General features: G+C 42.7%; 2 protein-coding genes across 8 annotated transcripts in view; both read right to left on the reverse strand.

Annotated features, from left to right (window-relative positions):
- LOC110528452 (ubiquitin-associated protein 2) overlaps positions 1-4,252 on the reverse strand; it is a 29,897-nt gene extending 25,645 nt beyond the window's left edge. For 2 of the 4 annotated variants that reach the window (XM_036984034.2, XM_036984035.2), the window contains exons 1-4: positions 4,147-4,252; positions 2,500-2,637; positions 2,204-2,281; positions 1,591-1,701 (exon numbers count right to left, since the gene is read on the reverse strand). In XM_036984034.2, the coding sequence (XP_036839929.2) occupies positions 1,591-1,701; positions 2,204-2,281; positions 2,500-2,595 (285 nt within the window). In that variant the 5' untranslated portion in view covers positions 2,596-2,637; positions 4,147-4,252. Of the gene's footprint in view, positions 1-1,590; positions 1,702-2,203; positions 2,282-2,499; positions 2,638-3,776; positions 3,931-4,146 lie in introns of those variants that run through there. The other 2 variants (XM_090241812.1, XM_036984033.2) reach the window with 1 other exon arrangement.
- A 249-nt stretch (positions 4,253-4,501) lies between these two features.
- Positions 4,502-19,195, reverse strand: LOC110528453 (DDB1- and CUL4-associated factor 12). 4 transcript variants are annotated; one of them, XR_016497420.1, is made up of 9 exons: positions 18,815-19,195; positions 14,231-14,521; positions 13,768-14,043; positions 13,586-13,646; positions 13,276-13,469; positions 13,084-13,149; positions 10,610-10,772; positions 9,609-10,499; positions 4,502-6,828 (listed from the first exon to the last, which is right to left on the reverse strand). XR_016497420.1 is itself a non-coding variant. In XM_021610526.3 (9 exons), the coding sequence occupies exons 1-9, from the start codon at positions 18,875-18,877 to the stop codon at positions 6,670-6,672; spliced, it is 1,452 nt and encodes a 483-aa protein (XP_021466201.1). In that variant the 5' UTR covers positions 18,878-19,195; the 3' UTR covers positions 4,502-6,669. The 4 variants fall into 4 exon arrangements, 2 of the variants coding, with proteins under 2 accessions (XP_021466201.1, XP_021466199.1); XR_016497419.1 differs by having other exon boundaries at positions 13,744-14,043; XM_021610526.3 differs by having other exon boundaries at positions 9,609-9,787.
- Between the last annotated feature and the right edge of the window lie 991 nt (positions 19,196-20,186).

Genomic DNA, 20,186 nt, shown 5'->3' on the forward strand with positions numbered 1-20,186 from the left:
CGGTCACCCTAAACCCACTCCAATTTGCTTACCGCCCCAATTGGTCCAAAGACGATGCAATCCCCATCATACTGCACACTGCCCCATCCCATCTGGACAAGAGGAATGCCTACGTTAGAATGCTGTTTATTGACTACAGCTCAGCATTCAACACCATAGTACCCTCCAAACTCATCATTAAGCTTGAGACCCTGGGTCTCGACCTCGCCCTGTGCAACTGGGTCCTGGACTTCCTGATGGGCCACCCCCAGGTGGTGAAGGTAGGAAACAACATCTCCAGTTTGCTGATCCTCAACACTGCGGCCACACAAGGGTGCGTTCTCAGCCCCCTCCTGTAATCCCTGTTCACCTACGACTGAGTGGCCATGCACCCCTCCAACTCAATCATCAAGTTTGCAGGTGACACTACAGTGGTAGGCTTGATTACCAACAACAACGAGACAGCCTACAGGGAGGAGGTGAGGGCCCTCGGAGTGTGGTGTCAGGAAAATAACTTCTAACTCAATGTCAGTAAATCAAAAGAGATGATCATGGACTTCAGGAAACAGCAAAGGGAGCAACCCCCTATCCACATCGATGGGACAGCAGTGGAGAAGGTGTAAAGTGTTAAGTTCCTCTGTGTACATATCACCAACAAACTGAAATGGTGAACGCACACAGACCTCAGGAGGCTGAAAAACTGTGGCTTGTCACCGATCACTAACTTTAACAAGTGCACAATTGAGAGCATCCTGTCGGGCTGTATCACCGCCTGCTACGGCAACTGCACCGTCCTCAACCGCAGGGCTCTCCAGAAGGTGGTGCGGTCTGCACAACACATCACCGGGGGTAAACTACTTGTTGAAGGACACCTACAACAACCGATGTCACAGGAAGGCAAAAAAAAATAATCAAGGACAATAACCACCCGAGCCACTGCCTGTTCACCCCGCTACCATCCAGAAGGCGAGGTCAGTACAGGTGCATCAAAGCTGGGACAGAGAGATAGAAGCTGTTTTTCAATCTCAAGGCCATCAAATTGTTAAACAGCCACCACTAGCAGAGAGGTGGCAGCCTACCTACAGACTTGATATCACTGGCCACTTTAATAAACGTCTAGTCACTTCAATAATGCCACTTTAAGAATGTTTACACATCTCGCATTACTCATCTCATATGTGTATACTATATTCTTTACTGTCTTTTGCATCTTAGCCGCTCTGTCACTGCTCATTCATATATTTTATACTTATATATTCTTATCCCATTCCATTACTAGATTGTGTATTAGGTTTTATTGTGGAATTGTTAGATTTTACCTGTTAGATGCTGCTTCACTGTCAGATCTAGAAGAATAAGCATTTCACCACACTCGCAATAACATCTGTAAACCATGTGTATGTGACCAATAAAATTTGATTTGAGCTGTTATGTTTCGGAGGAGACATATAGTAAGTAGTACATTATTTTGTGGCAGAAAACAAAAATGAGCCTTTGAGGCGACTGTGCAAAACTAAATTAGCTACGACTAGCTGCCCATCACCCAGAGAGAAGGAAAGTGGTTGAAGGAAATTGAAAAGGTAGCATTAGCGTTAGTCCCCTGTGCCCTACCGTGTCAGAGGTGCTCTCAAGAAGGAAGTTGATGGCTCTGTTAACATCCTCGTTGCAGTCGTGGAGCGCTACCATGCACTCGTCCTGGTTCTTTCCGGTCACCTCCATCAGCTATGGACGTACACACACGGGCACACACAAATATACACGAGTGCTTCATTTGAATCCACAACAAAACATGACAGAATATACAAGGACCCTATGTATACTGATGTTGATAGTATGTACCGCTTGTGTGTGTATTACAGAAGGAAATATTTGTCACTTCTAGTTGCATAGACAGTATTAGAAAAGGAAAAGGTCTGCACTCTTAGAATTTAGGTGTGTGGGGGAGGGGGACATTTTATTCTAAAATTGCATTATATATATATATATTTTTTTTTAAATTAGATTAGTGCGGACCCTCTTTCTCTAGTACATGCAGTCACAAACATACACTCACAGGCTTAGAATGGTTTCCAAAGTTAACAGGAGAGCACAGCACAAGTGTGTTCATTCCTGCTGATTCCAGATGGAATTAAGGTAGGCCTCTTAATGGGCAACAAACATTCCAACAGACACACGCCAACATTCAGCACTGACACAATGGCCTCGGCAATGCCCGCCCATTCACCTGGTTCACTTTGTCCTCAAAATCAGAATCGTTCTTGTCATAGATCATCTGGGCGAGCCGGATTTGCTCTGCGGTCGCCTGCAGACGAGAAGAGGTAGAGCGAGGAAGGATAAATGAGGAGGAAAAGAGGAAGGTGGTGGAGGAGGAAAAGAGGAAGGTGGTGGAGGAGGAAAAGAGGAAGGTGGGGGAGGAGGAAAAGAGAAGTGAAGGAAGGAGAAGTAATGTTTTGAAGAAATTCATTAACACCTGAAGACCTGCTAAGTATGATCAAGTGAATTGTACTGTGTGTCCCTCACCTGGAGCTGTTTCTGTGGTTGAGTTGTGTGGGTGGCAGCAGGCAGCACTTTATCCCGAGTGCCCCGGGCTTTGTCGCCACCCAACGAGGTCATCATATACAGTATATACAAAACAATGTATGTACAAAATAGAAAAATCTGGAAGACAAAACAGAGAGAAAGAGGGATTGGGGTGGGAACAAAGGTCAAATGTGGATAGAAAGTCACACCAATAACGCAATCAGTATTTTCCCTACTCACTGTAGACAGTTAAATAAAGGTTAAATAAAAATACAAATAAATTACAGGTATAAGACAAACACTTATTTAAATTTAGGCCCAGGTTGTTAGGATAGTCCTGATTTTATTTTATTGCAGTTTATTTTGAACTGAAATGCATTCCCTGGTCGTGGACAGGAGTAACCTGTATCAGACATCCACACGTCAACAAAGTCGGATGGGATTGCGCAACACCAAGTCTAAACACACAGTGATCTGCCTGTATTGGCATAAATCTACGGTGAACAGTATCCCTAGACATACTTTATAAACTAGACTGTATAAACTGAGCGTTGAATACGTAGATTGAATAGTGAGACCTTCACACATTACACTGCTTGGTTCATATCAGACAATGCAGCTGCAGGTCAGTGGCTACCATTGGCAACTTACAGTAATGCATCCAAAAACACTGGCTCTAAAATATGATTATTTAGAGCAGCAACACCAGTTTGCCTTTGCGAAAGCAGTGGACTTGGAAACCTAGCAAATAGTCTGACGGGGCCTATTTGTATTTACAAAGCGAGTTCATTATCATGAAAGCTAATGAGCTATTGGATCATGTCACTCGCCAAGAGGTTTCACCAACAACAAAACAAGTTACCGTAGCTATCGAATTTGGCCTCATCACCTCTAATAGTAGCTGGCTACTCATAAATCATTAATCTAGTTACACAATATATGACATGAACACACTCGAACGGTAGCCAATATAATCACGGCCAACAAATGGGTGCAACGCAAACAATAATTGTTATTTATAGCTTGCCATAATTAAGTTAGAATAAAAAAATGCATACCTATATAAATTACATTTATAATAAATTCCGTGTCTTCACACGTTCGATACGTTAACTCAAATGCAAGCGCGAGCGTTTCAAATACACGAATGTGGATTCTAGTCCTAGCTGCCAAATAATACACAACAGTGACAGACAGTGGGACCCCTTTGTCCTAGTTAGCTAAGTAGCTAGCTAGCTGGAAATGCAATTTAGGCTATTTATTGCAAAAAAATATACCAAAACACGACGAACGGACATTCCTGTTCAAACATTATTGAATGTTGACCAACGGGGGTTCTCCCCAAGTGACAATAACAAACAACCGTTCTTCAGGTATCAAATAATTCTAGTTTGCTAGCTAACCACAAAGCTTTATCAATTCAATTCTGACGAAAATGGCCACAGCGTATGATCCAAGCTCCGACATTACTTGCCAGGGAACAAGCCAATAGAAAATAACGAAATAAAGAGTGAAAAGATGGTTTAAAGAGACGAATGAATCGGTGATATTACACTTCAAGCGGGACAAGACTATACAAGGGTTTAAATTAGCTCAAGTATAAAGATAAATATTGAGTGCCTGAACGAGATTTGTTTTTTGTATTACCTGCTAACCGCTAACACGCTCTACTCAGTCAGCAGCAGACAAGGTCACGTGATATACGGCGTAGCTGCTGTCTTTGCTTTCCTCAGTGGGATACAAGCGCGCATGCGCGCGTCGTCCTCTTGGGGGTCATTGATATTCACAGCAAGCCATAAAGGGTCGTTGATATAAGTAAAAGTTTTAGAGTATAGCCAGGGTCACCTATGATGTCTATGAATAATGTGTCAGTAACACAGAAACCCTGTCCGTACAATGAATTGAACTTTGTAAGTACTGTAGGGCTACAATATCACCCAATGAGCAATCCGAGTAAGTCCAGCACAAATATAATGAAATAAACCACACACAAACAGCAATATGAAATAAGAGAAATATTACATTTTTAATTTATCATTATTTTCATTTTAAAGATTTATAGGTTGGTTTCGGCTGTTGTTGACATCATACAATATCCCCAGGTTCAGTAATTTCTAAAAACATTCATGAGGTGTGTAAAGGTATAAAATAGGTCACCACCAAAGTAAAGACAGGGGTCAGTTCACACACTCCCTGGAACATATACATAAAAAGGTATGCATTTGTCCCTATGCATTTCACACATACACATTTATAAAATACACTTTAAAAGTGGTTATTTGTTCAACTTATGGTCGTAATTGGGTCTCTTTTTGTTCTCGCATTATCATGAAAACTCTCAAAGTTCCAAAAAGCAAAACTATGTCAGCCTACAAGTCTTTCACAGAAAGACTATAGAAAGGCAACAAAGTCACTCAAATATACCCTGCCTTTGCACACAAGGAAAAGAGCAGCTACACTCATCCCTTGATAGAAAAAAATAAGAGTGACAAAAACGATGGTGCCTCCAGATGTATTCAACTCCAACCCCTTCCCCCTACATCCTATGCGCTTGTCCAGGGATGTATTCATTCAGACCATGACCTTAGCAAACCGTTTTGCAATGGAAACAGTTTACTCCAAACGAAAATCCTTTCCAATGAAAACAAGAGTTTCTATTGGACCAATTCAGGTAAGTCTCTCCCTGCTTCATTCTGCTTGCTTCTAGTGAATACACCTCAGATCTGTTAATATTGGTAAAGTCTTGGCAAAATGGCAACAATGCCATCTGGCTATCAGAGGGCATTGATGGAGTGGTCACCATATTGCTAACACCTATTAAATTCTCTCAAATCTGCACAAGTGCCTAGGAGGAAAGGGCAAGGGTCTGATTTGGGATTCAGGCGCTTAAGGTCAGCACTGTCTGCAGGTTTTCATCCTCGTTTTTATATCAGCAGCTGGTTTAGAACATGGAAACCACTGGGTTGTCACAAAGCAGGATCAAAGAGTTAGCAAGATAATGTTTCAAAAATGTCCTCAAACAACTCCATATTTCCTAGTTCAAAAAGCAAGAGGGTGTTGAATTTGAAAGGGTCTAAGTAAGGGATAATCCACAACATCAACAGCCATGTATGAATGTTTATCCAAGTTAGCTAGCTGACTTAATGATCATGCTTTGTGATATACACAACCACTGACATGAATGGACCAGTAACTGGGAAGAAAGAGAACCAGCAGACACTGCGTTCCGCACGGCCCTGACGTTGAATGCCCTGGCCGTAAACCATAACTAAGGGTGATAGTGAAAGGGGGAAAATAAATTATAATAAAGATAGTAGTAATATCAACAAGTGTACGTTTATGTCAAATCACACAGTCAGAATCAAAATAAAATAAGGATTCTTCAGGATTATTATTCATTGCAGAATACCTATGGCATTTAGCATCTAGTCATCACTCCTTTACATCATCAGTCAGGGAAAAACAAAAAAACAAGTGGCTGCCGCTGTCTGATTGTTGTACTCATCCTCTGCTTCTTCTCACCTTGCGTCTGTTTGGGTAGTTTTTCCATCGCTACGGCTCTTATTGGTTGCCATGGCACAGGGTGGTACGCTACCAACCAATGACTATGTCCTTTTTCAGTTTCTTAGAAAAGTTTAACTATACTCCTGTTCCTTCCTTCAGAACTTTGTCTCTTATGTTCCCCCCATCCTCAATATTTTATATTGCCATCAGTTTCGGAGAGAGAAGGGGAACAGTAAGGAGTGTGTCTCCAATGTTCGCACAAGGAAACGGTCTATGCCAGTATGACATACTCCCAAAAACAGACAAAAAAATTGTAAGAAAACGTTAAACTTTCATTTGAGTTTTTCAAAAGCGGACCTCTCAGCTCATTACAACATAACTGGTTAATCATCTATATAAAAAAACAGGGAGCAGAGATGAAAGAACTGAATATAAACAGGGCAAAGTGCAAGGGAGGATGGAGGGATGCAACAAGGAGGTGTTGACGAGATACACATTGGCAATATGGAAGCCGTGATAAGAAAAGAGGGGGTCCAAGATCATGCTCCTGAGTCCACTAAGGAGGGACACCAGTGAGTGAAACGCTAAAAGGAGGAAGAGGAGAGAGGGGGGCTGGGTAGTGGGGTAAGGAGAGAATAGCGGAGGAGAATAGAGGCGAAGGGAAGGCTAGCTCCAGAGGGCTGCGTAGTTGCCGTGAAGGCCTGAGCACAGCGGTCCGCCGGCCACAAACAGCTTGGTGCCGGAGTCGTCGTAGCAGTGTGTGTACACGGCGTTGGGAAACGAGTTGATGTCCGAGAAGTAGCTCCTCCACGTCTCGTCATGATTCTGAGGGAGAACGAGAGAAACAGGTGTGAGGGGAGGGGATGACATCAATGTTTCCCCTATATGAATTTAAATTGTGGCCTCACTGGGGGGGGGGATATATTTCCAGGATGGTAAAAAGTTTTCCAGTGTAAACTTTAACCAGATATAAAGCATGTAGAAAAATTATAATGGAGCAATATTTTTTTTTTTTTTAAAAGATCCTTTTTGAGACCTAACACTGCTGCTGAAAACAAGGGTGAAAGAACACTGAGGGGGAAATGGTTCTTGTTGTCTTGTGCTAACATCTTGTCAAGGCAGGTCCAAGATAGACTACAAACACATGAGATCAGGAGTCACTGAATCACAGTTTCTTTTAGTGTACCCTAAAGTCAGCTGTTCATAAATATGTTCCGTGTCATGATAGTACTGTCAATAGTCACAATCTAGAAATGCTGGAGTAACCAGTATTTCATGCCATTCTTACAACAGCATTAAGGAGATGCACTTTATATACAAAAGTGTGTGCACATCCCTACAAATGAGTGGATTCAACTATTTCAGCCACACCAGTTGCTGACAGGTGTAAAAAAATCGAGCACACAGCCATGCAATCTCCATAGACAAACATTAACAGTAGAATGGCCTTACAGAAGAGCTCAGTGACTTTCAACGTGGCACCGTTACAGGGCGCCACCTTTCCAAAAAGTCAGTCCGTCAAATTTCTGCCCTGCTAGAGGTGCCCCGGTTAACTGTAAGGGCTGTTATTGTGAAGTGAAAACTTCTAGGAGTAACAACGGCTCAGCCGCGAAGTGGTAGGCCACACAAGCTCACAGAATGGGACCGTCAAGTGCTGAAGCGCGTAGCATGTGTAAAAATCGCCTGTCCTCGGTTGCAACACTCACTACCGAATGCAGTGCCAACTGTAAAGTTTGGTGGACAAGGAATAATGGCCTGGGGCTGTTTTTCATGGTTCAGGCTAGGCCCCATTAGTTCCAGAGAAGGAACACTACAACATGCAATGACATTCTAGACAATTCTGTGCTTCCAACTTTGTGGCAACAGTTTGGGGAAAGCCCTTTCATGTTTCAGAAAGACAATGTTCATACAGAAATGGCTAGTGGAGATCAATGTGAAAGAACTTGACTGGCCTGCACAGAGCCCTGACCTCAACCTCATTGAACACCTTTGGGATGAATTGGAACGCCGACTGCGAGCCATGCCTAATCACCCAACATCAGTTCCCGACCTCACGAATGCGTTTGTGGCTGAATGGATGCAAGTCCCTGCAGCAATGTTCCAACATCTAGTGGAAAGCCTTCCCAGAATTGTGGAGGCTGTTATAGACCAACTCCATATTAATACCCATGATTTTGGAATGAGATTTGTGAAGAGCAGACGTCCACATACGTTTGTTCATGTAGTGTACTACAAACAGACCAGCACAGGCTGCTCCTCCCAATCCATGCAGAGGCAGGTATTCACACAGGGTTAATGAACTGGGGACACAGGAGACACCTGAACCAGCAGATCTACTAAACTGTGAAAATGTGGATATAACATCAGAGAGGGGAGTGATATTCACAGATCTCTCAGCCATCAATAGCAGTGAGAACGTTAAACAAAAAATGTACACTGGGGCTACAACACGTTGACCCAAGCACTCCTGTTGACCACTCAAACACAGTGAATCAAGTGGCTTATGGAGGACAGGTGATTATGACTTTTACTGCCACTCTGGTCTTCAAAAATTACAATTCCATGTGGTGTATCGTGAAGTCAAACCACTCATTGCCCCCTGACAGTATCAGACTGGGCTTAGTTCATCTCCAACCTGAAGTGCATGCAGTCCAGCATGAAGCCCCTGAGCAGACTGAATACCTGTTTGACTGTAGCACAGTGGGTAAGCTACCAGCCTTTTACTACATGCGGCTGGATGACTGTTTACCCCACAGTGTGGGCTCCCAGAAGCATGCCACTCGCCATGAAGATACTACTGCACTGTTGGAGCTAGAAACACAAGCATTTTGCTACACACGCAATAACATCTGGTAAAAATATGTACATTTGATTTGAAGGAAAAGTGATCAAGGAGATAAACCGAATGGAAGGACAAGATCTCATCATGAGAGAAGAGGCCATGGAATTGGTCTCAGCCATGGTGGCTGTAAAGAAAAAAGGATAGAAGAGTGAGAATATGCATTGACCCAGTCCATCTCAACAAAGCACTCCTCAGGCCACATCATCCCATGAAAACAGTGGAGCAGGGGATCTCAGACGTGCCTTCATGTTGGATGCCAAGTTTTGGTTCTGGCAGAGCACACTTGATGAAGCGTCAAAGCTCACCAACTTCTTGACCCCAGGGGGCAGATATCACTTCCTACGCATGCCCTGTGGAATCTCTACAGGAAGTGAAGTGTTTCAGGAGGTGCATGGAGCAGCTCTTCGCAGAACAACCCTGTCAAAATCATTATGGTCGACATCCTGGTCAGGAACACGACGAGCCCCTCCGCCAGATCATAGACAGGATAAAAGCTCTTAATCTCAAACTAAATCCAGACAAATGTCGCTTCAGGGTCTCAAGAGGTCCCGTATGTATACCCAGTATGTTCCCAGAAGAGTGGAGGCTGTATTAGCAGCAAAGGGGGAACCAACTTCATATGAACGCCCATGATTTTGGAATGAAAAGAGCAGGTGTCCACATATTTTGGCCATGTAGCGTAAATAGTAATAGCAGGACACTTCAAGTTAAAAGTTCCTGAGATGGGTATACAAAAGAGGAATAATAAATAAAATAATCGTACCAGCCAGCCCTTCCCTGTGGTGAGTTTGAGGATGCCCTCTCCTGGGCGCTGCCGGAACCCGCCGGCCAGGCTGGAAGGGTCCTCCAGGAACCTCTGGGCTCTGATGTCATAGAACAGCAGGGAGCCCTGGCCTGTGCCCACAGTCACTATGTGTTCATAGAAACTCACCGAGCGGATGCCTGTGAACGAGCACACACAAACAAGTTAATACCTTGCCTTTAATAGCTTTATAAACGTCTTTAAAAAAGCTGTAATAAATGTATTTCAAAAGTACTGCCTCTGCACTTCATTGTAATGCTGCGTTCAAATGCTACTCGGAAACTCGCATTTCCCAGTTGGTGAAGTCGTAAATACGACATCAGTGTGTCCAAGAGCTTTTGTATTCGGAACAACTCTTCAACCAATTATATTTTAGCTAGTTAGCTAACGTTGCTAACAATAATAATAATTTAGCAAGCTGACTAACGTTGCTAATAATAATAATTTAGCTAGCTGGCTAATGTTGCTAATAATAAATCTAGCTAGCTAACGTTCCTAATAATATTTTAGCTAGCTGGCTAACGTTGACAATATAGCCAAACTAACTACATTATTCACATTAAAATAATGTACAAATAATGTAAATGGATTTGTTTAATCATCTTTTGGTTGAAAAGGACAGTGATGAAACGGCACAACTCGTAAATTCGGGTTTCATTATTTTCTCCCGCCTTTCCAACTCGTAATCCCGACATGGAGGGCCATTCAAGTGAAATTTCAGAGTTGGTAACTCCTATTTCCGATAATTCCGACACCACTTGAAGGCAGCATAAGTGCAGAGCGGGTCTTGGCGAATGTTTGGATTTTGTTTTGCTTCTTGGTGGAATGTGTTTGTAGTACCTCGTGTTGCCTCTGGAAAAATGGAATGAAATGAAAGTTACAGAAAGTTTACAGAATGTATGCTATAGTGTTCTATATACCCTGTGTGTGTCAAACATTGTAGTGTGGTGTCAATTCCTTACCACTTCCCCTCTCCCGGGAGCTGACTGATTTGATGTTGTGAGTGGGCTGCCGGGGGTCTAGGAAGGACACATGGGCCTGAGATCCCACCGCATACACCGACCAGTCCTGACCGTACGCCAGACATACATTCTCCTTGCAGTGAGGCAGCTTTGTGGACAGCAGCTATGAACAACAGATACACAGGCTTGTTAGACAGGGATAGACATGTACAGTACCAGTCAAAAGTTTGCACACACCGGGGCCTCCCAAGTGGTGCAGCGGTCTAAGGCACTGAATCGCAGCGCTAGCTGCGTCACTACAGATCCTGGTTCAATCCCAGGCGGTGTTCCAGCCGACAGCAACCGGGAAACTCAATATGTGCAACTCAATATTAGGAAAGTGTTCCTAATCTTTGGTATAGTCAGTGTGTTGTAGGCCACATTTCTAATAATAGCCTATGTAAATAGGCCTACTCTACATGTTGCTGCTTTCATAAGCTTTGTTCAGCTGTAAGTTCTTTTGACTTCGCATAAAAATGTTCCATCTTGATATTGTTTGCTAAATTTCACTTATTGTTCCCTCTCATGGTTTCCATTCAAAATAGAGCTGTGATGTAAAGTCAGTCTATAGGCAATTTTCTAATTGTTCCCATTTGAAAGCTGCAATGCTTGGACATGACACTATTAGCCTATTTGGGAAATACTCTAAATAACTAACTTGTCTTAATGGTTTTGATAGGCTATCAGTAGGATTTGGCTTTTGGCCGTTTGGTTGGCAACGGGAAGGAGGGATGCATGCATCCTTTATTTTATAATAGACTAAGCCTTGCCCAACTACGGTTTGTTCAAACTACTAGTTTGATTTTTCTATCTCGCTATTGTTTGTTCTACCTCTAATTATTCCCTTAGGCCTATCATGTTTTTAGGTTATTCAAAAACAACTTCAAACTTTGAGAGAGCCTAGAACTCAGCTAGATAAATTCATTGTTTAATAATGAAATAGCACGGCGGGAGAAAGACAGCATGCATAAAAAATTAAGTCATATTCATATCAAATGGTGAGAAAATACCAAATGTGGATTTTAAAATAATTAAGACACCAGAGTGTCCTCTATAAAAACTAAAATAGGCTTCAGATCAACTGACATTGAGAGAAAGATAAAAACATTTGACTGGACATTCTGCGCTGCTTTGGTAAACATCTTATCTCTGTCTACATTGTTAAGTTGCATTCTGTAAATTGTCAACATTTTTTTAAATACAGTGCATTCGGAAAGTATTCAGACCCCTGGACTTTTCCCACATTTTGTTACGTTACAGACTTATTCTAATATTGATCAAAAATGTTTTTTTTCGACACCATCACTGCAGGGATGGTGCCTAGGTTCCTCCAGACATGATGCTTGGCATTCAGGCCAAAGAGTTCAATCTTGGATTCATCAGACCACACATGGCCTTTAGATGCCTTTTAGCAAACACCAAGCAGGCTGTCATGTGCCTTTTTACTGAGGCTTCCATCTGGCCACTACCATAAAGGTCTGATTGTTGGAGTGCTGCAGAGATGGTTGTCCTTCTGGAAGGTTCTCCCATCTACACAGAAGAACTCTGGAGCTCTGTCAGAGTAACCATCGGGTTCTTGGTCACCTCCCCGACCAAGGCTCTTCTCCCCCGATTGCTCAGTTTGGCCTTTCAGACAACTCCAGGATGTCTTGGTGGTTCCGAACTTCTTCCATTTAAGAATGGAGGCCACTGTGTTCTGGTATCTTTCCCCAGATCTGTGCCTCCACTGATTTCTTAGATCTCATGGCTTGGTTTTTGCTTTGACATGCACTGTCAACTGTGGGACCTTATATAGACAGGTGTGTTTCTTTCCAAATCATGTCCAATCAATTGAATTTACCACAGGTGTACTCCAAACAAGTTGTACAAACATTTCAAGGATGATCAATGGAAATAGGATGTACCGGAGCTCAAATTTGTGTCGCATAACAAAGAGACTGAACAACTATGTACGCTAGGGTTTGGCGATGTTACAATGGTATCAGATATCAAAGATGATTGACAGCCATCGTCGATTTCAAATAGTCTGTAACACGCAGTAAAGAGCTGACCGGGCAGCCCACAGCAGGCCCTGCCAAATGGCATATTCCTTTGCTTTGGCATGCATAACCTACATTTTGTTACAGCCTTATTCTAAAATGGATTAAATAAATAAAAATCGTCACCAATCTGCACACAATACTCTATAATGACAAAATGAAAACATCCTTTTAGAAATTCAAATAGAAAAACAGAAATGTCTTATTTGCACAATCGTCTTGACCAGAAATGTTTGGTATGCGAGGACATTCAACAAAAATGCAGTACTGTTTAATATTGACTCATGATGACACCAGCCAAGTCTTCATAATCTCCAATGTCCCCAAACAAGTACACAGTCACTGAACCAAACAAGCATTGCTATGCAGAGCGGAAACAGATATACTCAAACAGACCTTGCTCAAGTTTTGCTCTGCCTTCCAAAGGTGGAAATAGCCATCCAGGGACACTGCACCAAGCTCCTGAGAGAAGGCAAAACAAGAGTGTGTAGGTCCCCGTAAGTACAGGGCTATAGTACAACACAGATTTTTACTAGAGAACACAGGCTGTGGTTTGTCTCAGAGGTCTAGGAGGGAGGTATGTCTGACCTTGTGGTTGTTGTTGAAGGCCAGGGCGCGCACTTTGCAGTTGTAGGGGTTGGTGTATTCCTTGGGGATGTCCTCCAGGGCACGGTGGGAGATGTGGGAGTAGCAGGGGACCCCCTCTTCGTCCTGCTGTCTCATGGAGTGGCTCAGAACCACCTCAGACACCTCCCACAGCCCCATTGAACCATCCCGGGACCCTGAAGAACAGCAGCACATTGATTGGTTAGTTGATTTTATAGAGACAATATTACACAAAAACTATCGCAGATGAACAATGGTGTGAAGGTCTTCCTATGGCTTAGCAGCGTGTCACCTGACACAGCCATTCTGTCGCTGATCCACGCAATGGAGAAGATCCAATCTTTATGGCCATCCTGAAAAACAGAACTTGTTTCAATGTATGATCAGGCTTGCTTAGGCTGTCTCAGCCACCAGTGCTGTCCCACTTTGTGTAGCTCAGTACCAACACACCAAGAAGAGAGGGGAACCACTCACGTCCCCCACGCAGACGGGATCCAGGGTAGGAAGCCGGTAGACGGCCAGGCTGTTAGGGTTGTCTCCGCCGGTGGCCAACAGAGTGCCGGAGGGGTTAAGCTCGATGGCGTGGATCCCACAGCCTTGCTGGTCCAGCCCAGACACTGAGCCACTACCAGGGAGGAAGGGGGCCCCTATTGTACCCGCAACCCCCCCGGGGGCCCCTCCTCCGCCGTGTCGGTCCTTCAGCATTGGGATGCGGGTGATCTGCCCTGTCAGAACATCTGCCACAAATAGCTGGGGAGAGTAAGAAAGAAATCTGGTAAGAGAAAAAGTTAAATGGTCTGGAATCATTGGAGGTTGCATTTTTTTGGTTCATAATAGGTCAGTTCAAGGTTTTCCAGTTAACAGCAAATGTTTATACACTTTCTCCATTTTGAGAGAAGAAAGCAGAGTAGAGTAAAACAAGAGGCCAATGTCTCACCGTATTGCACTTGGTTCCACACACCACCTGGCGGTGGTTGAGCCACTGGGAGGCAAACACCTTGTTGAGGCGGCCAAGGGAGAACTCCCGCTCCTTGAGGATGCCCGGGAGGCGGCCAGCAGCAAAGCCCCGCAGGCTACGCTGGAGCCGCCACTCATGCTGCTGCTGCGGCCGAAACTCTCGGCCCCGGAGCGCACACACCACCGAGCACTGACTACGCCACCACTGCTGAGCGTGCCGGGACGAGGAGGACACACGCGTCCGCTTGCTCGCCGACTGGCACCAGGCCACCTGACGGAGGAGAAAGAAAGAGAGGAGAACAGTTAGTACAAGGTTTAAATGAAATGCACCAAGTAAATCAAGAACACTGACTATTTAGAACAAGGTCATTCCAAGTGAATATGGAACAAAATTTTCATTACATTTGCCATGCTCCTGCAATTCAATAAACAAAGTTGTATTTTAGGCTAGAGAACATATCTTTGACAGTTTGACTTTATGTGCATGTGATAACTGCAGCTCTTTGCTAGGTGTTGCAGAGATTACACTCACTGTAGTAGGTGATGTGTATAGTGTTGAGTCAGCCACATTCATAAACACACTTTACTCAAAGCCAGTGAGTGGCATGTCGTTAGTAAAGATTGAAAAAAGTAAGGGGCCTAGACAGCTGCCCTGAGGAATTCCTGATTCTATCTGGATTATGTTGGAGGCTTCCATTAAAGAACACCCTCTGTGTACTGTTAGACAGTTAACTATTTATCCACAATATAGCAGGGGGTGTAAAGCCATAACACATACGTTTTTCCATCAGCAGATTATTGATCATAATGTCAAAAGCCGCATTACGTCATGCCTAAATTTGCTAATCTTGCCAATGGAAAAAAAATATTAAAAGTAATTGGCAATATCAGTGGGTTTTGTGATGAATGAGCCATCTGATTTAATGAATGACAGAGCTGAGTTTGCCCTTTTGCCCAACATTTCATTTAAGGTGCTCCAAAGCTTTTACTATCATTCATCTTTGTTTCATAGAATAGTTAATTATTTCTATTTACCTTAGTCACATACTGCAAATTGAGAAATTATGTTTGCCAATCGGTTGTGCTGCCAGACTTATTTGCCATTCATTTTCCCTCATCCCTCTCAACCATACAATTTTTCAATTGCTCATCAATAGTAATTTCTTAAATGGGTGCATGCTTGTTAGTAACTGGAATAAGAAATGTCATAAATATGTCAAGTGCAGTGTCTGCTTGCTCCTCATTACACACTACAGACCAACAAATATGAATTACATCAAAAAACAAAGAAATCACTACAAAACTTCTATGACCTCATACACTATATACTGGAACTTTATACCTTTCTGTTGATATCACGTGTGGTCCTCCCACTACAACTCGCCAGGAAAGCATGCAGTTTATTAGGCAACAGAGTTATCATACGTTATCATCACAGGGTGGTGAAAGTGCAAGGTGATGAGCTTGATGCTCCTTTCCAATAAATATCGAGGGACTTATTCTGGTGACATCATCATCGATGCTTGGCTGCCTTTTGACAAATAAACAATCTTGCTCTTTTTAATCTCATCATGTAGGCTCAACAGTGTGCAGATACAGTACATCTGCGCGCTTTCAGCTAGAGCACACGTGCCAATACCAGAGGGGACACAAGCTATATAAAGCTTTTTTTTATTTTTACATGAGACAAACATCAGTAGAGTTGAAAATGCAATGGAAACCCATTGAACTTGTATTTTTTATTCAGTAGATGGGATTTGAACCGCAAAAGGTATTTTTATGTGCACTATGTCATCACGCACTGCCGTTTACCTGCAACAACTCTATTTAATGGAAACATCTCTGGCCGGAAACCGCGCATGTTGATTTGATGCAGATTTTAGAATATTTGCATGAAAATCTGTCACCAATTGGATGGAAACCTAGCTATTGAGAAGTTAACCTTTCTAACGATACACTTATATCTCAACTCGAATTGCGAGCAGAGCAGACTACAAAAATGTGAGTATCAATGAACATTGATTCTGGGAAATAATTCCTAAGTTTGTCGCACTCGGCATTGCGATACTAAGCCGTATTGCATGCTCAAGAATGTGCCGGTTCTCATACCGCTGCAGCCATTTCAATGGCATTTGAGAACATGTTTGAAACATGAACACTCCGAGCTCCATTTGAACAACTGACTCGAGAAATAAGCTCAACTGCATCTGCAGCGGGCGTGATACCGTGTCATGGCATTGAAATGCCTGCTCAACAAAAATGCCAACAGACCATCGGGTTAAGTCGAAAGAGACTGTGAAAAAGCGATGCGGTTGCATTCTCTCCGAGCCTCTATTGTGTCACCACCATGGTCGATGCCAGGTACAAGGACCGCTACTTCGACACAGACAAGAAACAGAGTTTACGTGAAATGTTAAAGACACAGCTGGACAAGATGGAAACGGACACAGTGACAGCGTGTACCGAGGAAGAGGCCACGGACAGAGCTGAAACTTCACTGCTTGACATGCATGATGAAATCCTGGTTGAGACTAAACGAAACAGCACAGCAAGTAAGTGAAAGAAATAGGTTTTGATTATGTTTTACTGGTAATGAGGACATAGCTGCAGGCTGCATCACATCCGCAGTGATTGGGAGTCCCATAGTGCGGCGCACAATTGGCTTAGCGTCTTCCGGGTTTGGCCCAGGGTACGCGGTCATTGTAAACAAGAATTTGTTCTTACCTGACTTGCCTAGTTAAATAAAAGGTTACTTAAATATATTTAAGTTTTAAAAACGTAAATGCCAACAAAATAACTTTTTGGTCATTGTGTGTGCGTGTCAACTATTTAACTGAACTAGAATGCTTAAAAGCCCGGTAAAATTTAACATATCGTTATCGGTATCGTTTTTTTTGGGCAAGGAAAATGTATATCGGCCAAAACTTTAATATCAGTTCATCCCTAGTAAAAATACACGTTGTCATACCCATGGTATACGGTCTAATATACCACAGCTTTCAGCAACTCAGCATTCAGGGCTTGAACCACACAGTTTATAATTGTCTTTATACCATGGCATTGTTGAATACTTGTTCCTGATTGTCTTGAAGAGTATTTTAGAGGACAGATTATTACCCTATAAACACACTGTATATTTACAAGGTAGAATTCAATAGCTATAGTTCATTCTTACATGTTCTATTTTGAGCTGATTTTGAAAGCAAAAGTCAAATTGAAAACATTACTGACATTATGAAAATCGAATTCAACAATAGGACAGATGGTTTGGTTAGCAAAACTAGCAAGTTTGTTTGGTTACCTTGACAAGTACTGTAGCTATCTATTAAACTTGCTAGCTCCTTCTGGCTCCCGAGTGGTACAGTCTAAGGCACTGCATCTCAGTGCAAGAGGAGTCACTACAGTCCTTTGTTCGAATCCAGGCTGCATCACAATTGGCCGCGAGTGTGAGTCCCATAGGGCAGCACACAATTGGCCCAGCGTCGTCTGGGTTTGGCCGTCATCGTAAATAAGAATGTGTTCATAACTGACTTGCCTAGTTAAATAGAAGTTTAAAAATTAAATAAAAACAGGTGTCATTCGTGCAGGCCAATTATATATTTGCTGAATTCAACTAACATGTCACCTTTGGATTTCTTGGTCGTCAATTCATACTTGCATTGTTGTAACATAGGAACTAACAGTGTTATTACTTGGACATTAATGCAGTATGGGCTTTGTATGTGGTCGTGGTACATCAACATGGGAACACGATGCCGGATGTGGCACTGAATTTGGGGGCAATACTTTAACAACTCTTTTTACATATATTTTAATTCACAAAAATGTTTGCCTAACCAACCACATGGATATAGTCTAAAATACGAACTGAATTGAGTTTAACGCAACTGCATTCGGTATACAACATATGACTTAACCACCCTTATCCAGTCGAATAGGACATAACCTTGCTAAAATTCCTATCATTTTATACAGCTACTGAAATTGTATTCCATTCTCAGAATGATTATTCTATATATATTTCCATCCATCCCCTACGATCCAATATTACATCCCGTGCTTAGGAAAAAGCATTAGTGGTTGTAGGCCTAGGGCCTAACCAGAAACACTCACTCACACACGTCTAATTTAACTAGCTAACTAATTTAGCTAGCTAACCAGTTAGAGAAACGGTCCATGTAATAAAAAAAGACAGTCAAACGACAAAACTTTTTAAATAGAAACATGAACTTACATAAGCTAAGCACACTGGCCAGTGAGCTAGCTAACGTTAGCCATGGCATTCTAGCTAGTAACACGGATTGAGTTCCTTAGGAAGCTAAAGTTAATGTTACTAATAGTTATCTAGTTACTGTAACGTTACACTTTAAAAAATGGACGTGCTTTTTTTTATCTGCGTGGCGTTAGCTATCGAGCTAAATTCGCTACGAATATGTTAGTAGTTAGCTAGCTCAACCAGTCAAGGCAAAGTGGTAACGTTAGCTAGCCAACTAGGCTAGGCTAACCAAGATTTGCTCGAATGGCTAACGGCAATTGACTGAAACACCAGTCTGTTTCCTCATACCTGTTGTTGTTGGTCCTTGGACTCCCCTGCCTTCCTTTTCCTGCTAACTGTTTTTCTCGCCATAATCTGACACACACAAATCCCTCACCCACATGGAGGCCAAATAATGACGCTAAGTACTGGGTCATATAATGGCGATAAGCTATTTTGTTGTCTTGCTCCGAGTGTAGCAGAGCCCGGCGACGTGGAAGGACGATCACATAAGGGTGAGGTTGACGAGCTAGCTTCCCTTCCACTCCACTCCGGCCTCCGAAACTCAAACTCTAGCTACGCGCGTAGATTAGCTTGTAACCTACTAAAATGTGTTTCGGTCGAGGAGCCAAAATATGAGACTCCCCTACAGTACAAATCGATTTTTATATTTTATCCAATTGTTCTTTCTTTACAAATCGCGTCACCAACGGCAACAACATTCTGCCGCGCGCAGCCGCAGTCAAGTTAAACATCAACAAAAACAAGGTCGAACGTGCATGTTTACGATAAAGCGTGCGCGTTCACGAACCATTTGTCATTGGCGTCATATTTATGCTTCCGAACTCTTTGCTCCAATGATTTATTGAAAAAGCACAATATTTTTTCAATTCAGAGTTCATGCAAACATCAAATGCATGAGACTAACAGATTACATTGATCGTGCCAAAATAAATGTGCATCACATAGAATATATTGTAATATTTCCTGGACAGGGAATCCCCCCCAAAAACTATAGAGAAGTCACTCTGTAACAGGCTGATAACACCCCTTGCGTCGCGTGCGCGAGCGTTGCAACATTAATTTAGAAATCTATATTATTCAATTATTGTGCCAACGAACATCTGCGTTGCCAAGGGCTAACAATATTCCACTAACCCAAACCAGCTGCGCCCGTGCGCCATCGTGCATAAATGTATTTTGTCCCCCCACCAAACGCAATCACTACACGCAGGTTAAAATATCAAAACAAAAACTCTGAAACAATTATATTAATTTGGGGACAGGTCAAAAAGCATGAAACATTTATGGCAATTTAGCTAGCTAGCTTGCACTAACCAATTTGTTCTTTTTAGCTAGCTTGCTGTTGCTAGCTAATTTGTCCAGGGATATAAACACTGAGTTGTTATTTTACCTAAAATGCACAAGGTCCTCTACTCTGCCAATTAATCCACACATAAAACGGTCAACCAAATATTTTCTAGTCATCTCTCCTCCTTCCAGGCTTTTTCTTCTCTTGACTTTATATTGCGATTGGCAACTTTCATAAATTAGGTGCATTTCCGCCACTGACTTTGTTTGTCTTTCAGTCATCCACATGGGTATAACCAATGAGGAGATGGCACGTGGGTACCTGCTTCTATAAACCAATGAGGAGATGGGAGAGGCAGGACTTGCAGCG

The sequence above is a fragment of the Oncorhynchus mykiss genome, chromosome 7 (assembly GCF_057628025.1).
Source record: "Oncorhynchus mykiss isolate SJ-2025 chromosome 7, ASM5762802v1, whole genome shotgun sequence".
NCBI classification, from domain to species: Eukaryota; Metazoa; Chordata; class Actinopteri; order Salmoniformes; family Salmonidae; genus Oncorhynchus; species Oncorhynchus mykiss.

Excerpts from the sequence above, each read along its gene's own strand:
- LOC110528453 (XM_021610524.3), bottom strand. The coding sequence starts at position 18,877 with ATGGCGAGAAAAACAGTTAGCAGGAAAAGGAAGGCAGGGGAGTCCAAG. Across the intron at positions 14,522-18,814 it reads CCAAGGACCAACAACAACAG|GTGGCCTGGTGCCAGTCGGC; the intron begins GTATGAGGAAAC and ends CTCCTCCGTCAG. Across the intron at positions 10,773-13,083 it reads CAGAGCAAAACTTGAGCAAG|CTGCTGTCCACAAAGCTGCC; the intron begins GTCTGTTTGAGT and ends TGTTGTTCATAG.